We start from the raw sequence: 10640 nt of genomic DNA on the forward strand, positions 1-10640 counted from the left end.
TCCTTGGGTTTCTGAGGTGGCATCACAACAGATGTAGACTGCCCAACCTTCCTTCTGAGGAGTGGCTGGTGGGTTTGAACTGCCAGCCTTCTGGTTAGCAGTCCAATGCCTTAGGCACTACCCTACCAGAGCTATACACACACACACATACACATACACATATATGTATATGTTTACACATATATACATACACATATATATATGTACATACATATGTAAAATTATAATCAAACCTTTATCTGATCAAGCTGTTATATTTCAGTAATTTACAGGGAATACAGAGAAAAGAGAGCAAGTTAAACTCTACCAAAGGGACACAATCAGCAAAGTCCCAACAGTGGGAACCAATACAGGACTAATATCATGGCTTCCTCAAACACATTGTTGCTGCTGACTGCCACTGAGTCAGCCCCTGACTCATGGTAATGCCGTGAGTTGTGATTCTCTCCTGTTGTGACCCACAGGGTTTTCAACAGCTTATTTCTCAGAAGCACATCAGTCCTTTCTTCCTAGTCTGTTTGTCTGGAAGCTTCACTGAAACCTGCTCAGCATCACGGCAGCACACAGGCCTCCACTAACAGACCAGCGGGGGTGGCACGTGGAGTACCTTGGCTGGGAACTGAACCCAAGTCTCCCACAAAAAAGAGGAGATTCTTCAAACAAAGAGAAAGATAAAAATGGAGAGAGAATTTGTCACGGGTTGATTCGAATCCCTCAAAAAGATATGCTGAAGTCACAGCCCTCAGTACTGTGGATGTTACCTTCTTTAGAAACAGCGTCTCTACAGGTGTGCTTACTTACGGTATTATACTAGAGTAGGGTGGGTTCCAGTTCAATATGACTGATGTTCTTATAGAAAAAGATACAGAGCGACATACCAGGAAGGTGGAAGAGACTGGAGTTGCACTGCCACAAGCCAAGGAATGCCTGGGGCTACCAGAAGCTAGAAACAAGGAAGGAGTCTTCCCGTTAAGCCTTCAGAGACTGCATGGCCCTGGTGACACCTTGATTTTGGACTTCTAAACTGTAGAACTGTGAACAAATAAATTTCTTTTGTTTCATGTCATCTAGTTAGTGGTACTTTGTTACGGCAGCCCTAAGGGACTAAGACAGAACCTCTAGATTAAAAGAATCATCAAACAACTGCCATGTGTAGACTTTATTTGGATACCAGATAACATAAACTGGAAAAGAAAAAAAGCATTTACAACATGTTCTGGTTACCTAGTGCCGCTCTGACAAGAGTATACCACAAATGGGATGGCCTTAACAAACAGGAGTTTATTCTTACAATTTGGAGGCTTTTAGTGTGAGTTTAAAGTGCCAGACTCTAGGGGCTGGGTGAAAGCCCCTCAACCTTCGGGTCCAACTCTGCATCCTGCTCCTGGCCCACTGGAGCTAAAGGCATTTCTTCACTCAGACAGCTGCTGGCTGCTGAGCCTGAGAAGCCCCAAGGTTGACAAGTAAAAAGGCACACTCCCGATGGTACCAAACCACATGGCAGGCCAATAACTTAAGTCCATTGTAAGTCCCAAGGTCAGCAGAGCATAGCAGGCTGCTGAGCAACAGCATGGCTACATGCAGGGTCCAAGCGTGCCATAGGCTAGAGACCATTCCCAAGGTTCTCCTTATATACAGGAAACAGACCACATCCCAAAGGCAGCTACTCAGCTGCTTGTGGTAGATCCCACCATGGAGTTGATTGCCAGTCTCATGGGAAATAACTACCATCAACTGCCCAGCCACTCAACCAGGCCCAATGAAGCTGACACCCAAATATAACTGTTGTTGTTGTTGTCGTTATGTGCCGTCGAGTCAGACTCGACTCATAGCGACCCCTCCTTGGGTTTCTGAGGCAGTATCACTATGGAAGTAGATTGCCCAACCTTCCTTCCAAGGAGTGGCTGGTGGGTTTGAACCGCCAGCCTTCTGGTTAGCAGGCAAATGCCTTAGGCACTATGCTACCAGAGCTCCTAAAATATAACTACCAAATATAACTACCACACAATATTAATGAGACAATTAGAAATTTGACCACTGGTTGAGTGTTTAATAATACTAAACTCACTGCCATCGAGTCAGTCCCAACTCACAGCGACCCCTCCCTGGGTTTCTGTAATTGAATCCTGTAATTAAATCTATGGAAGTAGATTGCCCAACCTTCCTTCTGAGGAGTGGCTGGTGGGTTTGAACTGCCAGCCTTCTGGTTAGTAGTCAAATGCCTTAGGCACTACATCACCAGAGCTCCTGATAATACTAAGGAATCACTGTGTTTTAGGTTTGATAACAGTATAGCTTATTCTATTAAAAAAAAGGGGGGGTGGTTCTTATCTTTCAAGCTGAGAAATGCATTGAAATATTTATAGACAAATTGATAATAATGTCTGTCATATGTTTCATAATAATACAGACAGAAGAAAGTGGATGGGGCCCATGTTGGCGGTGCTGGGAGAGAAGTACCTTGGGTTCTTTGTACTATTCTAATCTACTTCTGCGTGTACAAAACTCTGCACACTAAAAAGTTAATAAAGTCAGCTCACAGAAGTTTAGTTTGCCCAACTAGAGGAAGCCTGCCTTCTTGGGTACAAGAGCCAGCACACTGAGGTTTGTTATTCCCAGCTTGGGCCTGGTCTACCCCCGCAGCCTGGGGAAGGAACAAATCTCTTAGGCCAAGGAGTAAGCCTGAGGGCACAAACCATGACCTCAGGCACAGCAATATTGAGGATTAAAAAATAATTGCAACTGGATAAGAGAATTCTCTGGTATACAAGAAAGCTTAGTTTTAGAATGCAGATAGGTGGCAGTTGTTGGTAGTTGCCATCCAGTCAGATCCTGATTCGTGGCAACCTTATGCATAAGACGGGACCACTGTGATTGATAGGATATTTTTTTGTTGTTGTTTATTTTGGTGAAAACACATATAACAAAACATAGGCCATCTCAACAATTTCTACATATACAATTCGGTGGTATTTGGTAACGTTTTTTAAGATACGCAGCCATTCTTGCTATCCTTTCCCAAATCATTCCACCACCATTAACAGGAATTCAATGCCCTGTAAGTGAAAACCTCCTCTTTTCCCCTTTCACACTCCAGGTAACCAATGATAATCTTTGGTTTCTATACATTTGCTTATTTCATGTAAGTGAGATTATACAAAATCTGTCCTCTTTGTGATGTGATTGCCTTATTTTCACTCAACCTGATGTTTTCAAGGTTCATCCATGTACCATCAGGACTTCATTTCACCTCATTCACCTCATATGCATGTGAAAGCTGTACAAAGAATAAGGCAGAACTAAAGAAGAATTGATGCCTTAGAATTGTGGTGTTGGCAAAGAATACTGAAAGTACCATGGACTGCCAAAAGAACAAATAAATCTGTCCTGGAAGTAGTGCAGCCGGAAAATGCTCCTTAGAAGTGAGAATGGCCAGACTTCATCTCACCTACCATGATCATGTTGTCAGAAGGGACCAGCCCTTGGAGAAGGATATCATGCTTGATAAAGTAGAGGGTCAGCTAAAAATAGGAAGACCCTCAATGAGATGGATTGACACAGTGGCTGCAATAATAGGCTCAGGCATAGCAAAGAATGTGAGGATAGTGCAGGAGTGGGCAGTATTTCATTCTGTTGTACATAGGGTCACTATGAGTCAGAGCTGACTCAATGGCACCTGAATGTAACAGCATGCCATTACGTGTACATACCACCTTTTCTATATCCATTCATCTACAGATGGACACTAGGGGATCCAGAGTTTTCATTGGCTGATTTTTTGGAAGTAAGTTGTCAGGTCTTTCTTCTTTAATCTGGAAGCTCTGCTGATCTGTTCGGCATGACAGCAACAGGAAAGCCTCCACCGACAGATGTCTGGTGGCTGCACACGAGCTGCACTTGCTGGGCTCGGTCCTGGGTCTTCCACATGGAATATGAGAATGCTACAACTGAACCACCACTACCCCTGCAGGTAAGCTAACAGGTAAGTATCAAAAAGTCTAATTTAATATGTTAGTACACATATGGCTTGATTCGTAAAACTTGGCAAGCCTGTAAGAGTCCTTTTAATGCATGAAGTGAGGTGAGACTCACTGACTGGTATCTAAGATGTGCAGGTGCGACTGCTTCCTGTTAACACCTGGTGGTGCACAAGAGAAATCTGAAAGACACCCAGATCCCAAAGATATCACAAACATCTAAGAACTTCCACCTGTCTTTTCAAGCTTGGTCCTTATATCCAGAGACCTTTACCTGCCCATCCTTGCTCTCCTGCCTGTGCCGGGGCCACTAACAGCAGAGCCCAGGGAATCTGGTTTCTAGGAAACTTTCCACCACAATGACAGAGGCCCAGGTGGAATTTCCTCTACAGACGGCACCTCCCGCCCCTAAGGCCTTTCCTGACCTGGATGTCAGGGCAGCCTTCCGTGTCTGTACCTCCCACAGGCACAGCAGAAATCCACCAGGGGAAGGCTTGACAAGGGCCCTGGGGGCCACTCAGCCATGCAACTGGACACATACACTTTGTAAGCACTAGTTTCCAACAGATAAATGTAATCAAGATTTATATGCTCAAAGAAGCCAACAGGATGGGACTGTTTCACTTGAGAGATCAGAAGAAAATTGTAACTAATGTTGTGGAAAATTACTTTGATATTGCTTTCTTGGTACCGAATTACAATTAGGCTACTGTGAGAAGTACAGGGGAAGAATAAATGAATAGTAACAAATCAACACAAACAGCCTGTGTCAGGAGTACTTTGCTCAGGGAAAGTAACGTAAGCATTACTTAAAGTTTTATGACTGTGGTTTGGTGTGACTTACATAGAACATGAAAGTCTACTCACCTGTCACAAGCTGAGGGTGGTCCGGCACCACTCACAGTCAAAGGGTGTGCTCATCACCTGGTCCTGCAAGGCTGGTGCTACCCCACTGCAGAGGACTGCTCACCTAGACCATGGCCCACCAGAGGCTCCAAGCACAGCACTTCCTCCCCCCCTGCCCCCAGGAAGACACTTCCCAAAGGAATCCTGGTAATGGAGGGGAGGTGTGCACAGAAGCAGCACTCAGAGTGCAGCACTCTCCCACCCAGGAACATCCCACCTGCACCTGGCATGCACTGCAGATGAGCACATGGTCCCCATCTCAGCGCCTTGTTCTCACACTCATTCTTCTCTCTCAGGCTTGCTCCACAGTAGATATTGACACCGACATTGACGCTGATAGGTGCGAGCCCTCTGCCCATGTGTCCCCACCACCACACATGCGCAACTGGCCCTTGTGCTCAGGCATGTACCAAGGACACACAGGCACCGTTTCTTACAGCAATGTTTGAGCACCATTTTTCTGGAGTTGGCTTCAGTGCAGCTAACACACAGCCGTGAGGACCAGCTCTCCTCGGTACGGATGGTGTTGCCCTGTGGGGCTGGATGATCAGCAGGGCCAGTTCTGCTGACACAGTGAGTGGTGTAGGCTACCCTATGGAACACAGGATACTGCAGAGTTCCTACAGAAGTGCCAGCTCAGACCCTGGGGAGCAGCCAGACCCACTTTTGACAGCTACAACCTGTAAGAGTTGGCCCAGGCATGAGTCAGCACCAATGACTCACCCACTGTCCCCTGGGGCTGCCTGCCCTTGGCTGCCTCTGACCCACTCTCTGTGCTAAAAGAATCAACTCCCGGCCTCCTCCTGACAAAGGGCCTGTGGCTACAGCTGCCAGGACCGGGGGCGGTAAAGGGGAGGCCTAGGGCCCCAGTTCTGGCTCCTTTTGTTCCTTCTGCCTTCCCTCCTGTGCATCAGAGTGCCTGATCTGCATTAGGGCCACACAGCATGGGCAAGCACACGTTTGCAAAAGCAAAATAACTGGCATCCAGGAAACAGGGGCAATACCAGTCTGAATGCGAACAGGTAAGAGCTGAGTGCAGGGCTGGAGGGAGGCTGCAGGCCAGCATACCTGTAACAGACTGAAACGTGCCCCTAAATATTTATGTTGAAGTTCTAATACCTGGTACTTGTGAACATGACCTTGTTTGTAAAAAGGATCTTTGGAGATCTTATCAGTTAGTATGAGGTCATTATAAGTCCTAACCCAATCTGAGTAGTGCCCTTATCAGAGAGAAAAGACAAAAAGACAGAAAAGATGTCCATGTGACTACCAAGTTATGTTGCAGCTCCAAGCCAAGGAGCACCTGGAGCTACTAGAAGCTAGGAGACAGGAAAGGATCTTCCCCAGGAGCCTTCCAAGAGAGCGTGGCCCTGCTAACACATTGAATTTGGACTCCTAACCTCCATAACTGTGAGACAATACCTTTCTGTCCTCTTAAGCCACCCAATTTGTGGAACTTTGCTGTTAGTTGCCATTGCGTTGACTCTGACTAATGGCGAACCCGCGTGTGCAGAGTAGAACTGCTCCATAGGGTTTTCAAGGCTGTGACCTTTCAGATGCAGATCATCAAGGCTGTCTTCTGAGGAGCCTCTGGGTGGGTCTGAGCAACCAACCTTTAGGTTAGTAGTCAAGCACTTAACCATTTGTGCCACCTAGAGATCTTTCATATGGCAGCCCAAGGAGGAAGGCCATGTGCCCGTGTAGTGCCTGCCCTCCTATGCTATGTAGGCAGGCAGGGATGGCTCAGAAATCCCTCTCCCTGAACCTCTGGTATCCACTGCACTTGCCTAGCTGTCCCTGGCTCACAGCACTGTATGTATATATGTGTTCCTGGGGAGAAGGGGAGTCTCCAGGTGTACACAAGCATATCCGTGTTCTGGAGCATGTGGGGTATAAGCAGGTGTCTTCAAGGACCCTGCCCTAACAAGGGTTATAGGACTCATGCTGAGAGACACTGCTGCTCTGGTCTAAGAGTGATGCTTTCCCCATACTCCAAAGCAGAGTCATCCCTGGCCTTAGCCCACAACGACTGACCTCCAACCCCGCCATGCTCAGAGGGGTCTGTGTACCAGCAGTGGCAGTGGGTGCCTCAGGGCTGGGAACTTCACTGAGCCCCCTCCTCACCTTTTATTAGCCCCAAGGCAACAGAGCAGCTCATTCTTTGTGTCCTCCTCTCACCGCATACCCAGAAAACCCACCTGCACCCAGCAGACTGTAGTCTCTGGGATGTAATGGGAGGTAAGTAGGTGGGAGACCAGCAAGGGCAGCTCTTGGCCTCACAAAATCCAGGAAGTACACCAACCCCCTCTGCCTAGGCCAGAGGTGCTGGACTCAAGGGATCCTCAGTGTTGGGCAGGGAAATTAAGTCACATTTGGGGGGATCATGGACTCAAGAAGATGCCCCAGACAATGTGGAACAGGCCCCAAGAGATGGCAGAATCCTCTTTAAATCTGAGTTTCACCAAAGGACAGCAATGGCTGAACTATTAGGATCCTCATCAAACAGCACTACCAAGAGGGGTTCCCATGCTGCTATGTGCCAGATAGAGGTCAGGAGGTAAAAGGCCAGAGTCCACAGGCTGGTGGTTTGACCTCAGACACAGTGTTGCAATGCTGGGGCTAATGTCCACCTGCAGGAAGTCAAGACTGCTCTTCTACCTGCCAGAGGTCTCAGCACACACTTGGCCTTGTGTCCTCCAGTCAGAGGACCTGTACTGAGCATATCAGCCTGCACCTACAGTGAGAAAGTTGGGGTGTGCAGGTGGGTGGGACTGGAGTGGAGGCTCACCTGGTACTTGCTGGGGGGCAAGCTCTGTGGGGTCCTGCAAGCTGATGAAGAGGAGGAGGCCTGCGGCTCCAAACAGGAGGATGGAGGAGAACATACAGGTTAACCGCATGGTTCCAGGCTGCAGGGGCATCCAGGGCTTGCTCTGGGGTCACCTCTGGGGTGTGGGAAGCACGTTCTTCCCTCATCGTCCACACCAGGCATCCATCAGGCCACACCTATACGGAAGAAGAGGAGAAAGACTGTCCACCACCAAGTCACAGGGCATTCCCAGGGCTTGCTGGGCCCCTGTAACTGCATATGACCAAGGTATAACATGGATCCCTCTGAAGACTTCTCAGGTGTGTCCCTTCCACCTTTTCAAGCCCAAGAAGAAGACCGAATGAAGTCTTGTCACCATCTGTGCCAGGAAACCAGCTTTCTGGCAGGGCCTCCTGTCTCTGCACCTCCAGAAAACCACAGAGGGGAACACTTGCCAGACCCTGCCTGGGGAAGCCCAATGTAGGGTCCTGAGGCTCACAGCCAGATGACCTATAGCCACCTTCACACTTGTCCAGGCTCTCTGAGCCTCCACAAAAGCATAAGTGCTACCTGTATGGGGTCTTGGGCAGGAATCCAGCCCTCGTCCTATAAAATAGCCTGGTGGATACAGAGACCCTTGAATCTGCTTCTACCATGGCTGCTTCCAAGGGATGCTGGGGATGAGGGTGGCCTTAAGAACGAGCCTCCGAGCCCCAGAGGATGCTCAGGGACAGACTGAATTTCCCCACCTGAACACTCCTCCCACACTAGACAGAGCTGTCATCACTGACCGACCAACAGGCTGGCAGACCAAACCCCTCCTGGATAGCTGCAGCAGCAGGAGCTGAATTTGGCCAGACCACCACTGCCCTTCCTCCTTACATGGCAGTCAGACCTGCTTCTGACCCGCTCAGAGGCTTGGCATGACATCCGGCTTTACTGATGTGCTCCTGCTGCTATGGCCACTGTAGACCCAGGGAGTCCACTAACCCAGCTTCCTCCTAAAGGGCAGAGAAAGAAATTCCAAATACCAACCAAACTGCTCATAAAACAACCCAGTTGCCATTGAATTGATCCTGACTCATGGGTAACCCCATGTGTGTCAGAGTAGATCTGTGCTTCACAGACTTTTTAAGGCTGTTTTTAAGGCTTTCAAAAGCAAATCACAGACCTGTCTCCCAAGGTGCCTCTGGGCGAGTTTGAACCACCAATCTTTTGGTTAGTAGCCTGGCAACTAACTGTTTAAACCACCTAAATACCAACCAGTGGCTCCCAATTGGCCAGTGTGTGGGTCAAGCATGGAGCCCCTAAAGCCATTTACCCAAAGAAGGATGGCAGTTCCTGCAGTGGGTGGTATATAGGGTAGCAAAAGTAAAGTGCTGAAGAGGAGTCTGCATGGGACAGGCAGAAGGTACCCAAAGGACCTTTCCTTTGAGAGACAGTTGTTCTGTCCCCTTTCATCCAATCCTACTGGCCTGGGTCCAGAGACACCAACCTCTTTCCACTGAAGGAGCTTTTATGAAATCCCCCCACGCTGACACAAGGCAGTGCCCAAGGTAGGCTGAGGCCAGGTGGCAGCTCCCAGAGGTCTCTGTGACAGCACACCTCCCGTCCAGGTGTGCTGCTCTGCCCAAGGACACAGGAGCTCAGCCAAGGACCCATCCCTGACACGCTCCTGGGCACTGACAGAGGGAGAAGCAGCTACTGGCCATGTGTGTTCAGCCTTCAGGGCCTGAGCAAGAAGTGATAAAGAGAGAAGCCCCGCTCTCCCTGGCCCAGAAAAAATTCTGAGGACTAGCGTGTTTCTCAGAAAAGCTCAGGGGCTGAGGAGTGTTAAATTGCAGGTTTGAGTTTCTTCCCTCTGCAGTATCTGTAATTATTTTTTTCACTCAGTTAACTTTAATTAACCTGCCTCAGGCCTCTACACATAGGGATGCACTTGAACATGGGCTCTCTGGGCTGTGCCAAGCAGGTGGTTCCCATGACCTCCGGCGTTGCTGTACGAGAGCTGGCCCTGATGTCATCTGAAGTTGGCTCAGAGTTTAAGGCTGACACCGAACTCACTGCCATGGCCCCTGCCCCAGAGAAGGGCTCACCAGGGTTGTAGGGCCCAAATGGTTACCCATGCCCTGGGCTGGCTAATGGATGACAATGTGCAGCCACATGTCCCCAAAGTCTCAAACCCTAAAGCCCCTCATGTGGAGCCACAGCCGCTCCCCTCATGGCTGCTCTGGATAGGACTGTCCTGGGGGCCTGGCTTACTGTCCTTGGAAGACCTGGATGCAGTACAGGCTGCAGGCCTTAGTGAAGGGCCAGGCCATTCTCGATGCTGCCCACAGCATGCTTTACACCTGTGGAAGTTGGGGGAAGGCTGATGCCCTGGTCACCCAGCACTTCTGAATGCTGACAGACCCTGCTGGGCCCACAGGTGCTAGCCCCGATCTCCTGAGGTCCTGAGGAAGAGTGAGTGACTGATGTGAAGGCAGATGTCCACCTACAAGCAGTTGGCTTAACCCCTTAGGACTCCAGGTAGACATGGAAAGGAGTTAGAAGAGTGGGAATGATATGACACACCAGGGTAGCAAGGGCAAGCCTCTAGATGAATGAGCAGGGAAGGGAGTTGAGGACTTTCTGCAACAGTTGCTGCTGTGTGGACATGATCCCACATGCACGCACACACATGTACACATGCACCAAGCCCACAGAGGCATGTGCCTACACACTTACAACATTGATGGTCTTGGCAAGGCCTCCCAACTTCATAAGCCCCTGATCATGCTGGCCATGCCACTGGCACACTTCCCACAAACACAACCACCTCCCATGGCAGACAGAGGTCAGGAGGCCAATTTGATCCAGGGTGTCCTCTAACACCAAGATAATTCATAAGGAGGGAAGAAACATGGAGGACAGAGGAGAAGAAAGGGCAGACGATTTTATGACTAGAGCAT

At 49.1% G+C, this 10640-nt stretch overlaps 1 protein-coding gene across 1 annotated transcript in view; it reads right to left on the minus strand.

Moving 5' to 3' along the window:
• Positions 1-7801, minus strand: part of CHST8 (carbohydrate sulfotransferase 8) — a 165178-nt gene extending 157377 nt beyond the window's left edge. Inside the window, exon 1 of the mRNA XM_007957825.1 lies at positions 7672-7801. Within this exon, the coding sequence (XP_007956016.1) occupies positions 7672-7801 (130 nt within the window). The remainder of the gene's footprint in view (positions 1-7671) is intronic.
• Positions 7802-10640: the final 2839 nt, after the last annotated feature.

This window comes from Orycteropus afer, unplaced genomic scaffold (genome assembly GCF_000298275.1).
Source record: "Orycteropus afer afer isolate SDZICR_OR568_19922 unplaced genomic scaffold, OryAfe1.0 scaffold00803, whole genome shotgun sequence".
Lineage (NCBI taxonomy): Eukaryota > Metazoa > Chordata > Mammalia > Tubulidentata > Orycteropodidae > Orycteropus > Orycteropus afer.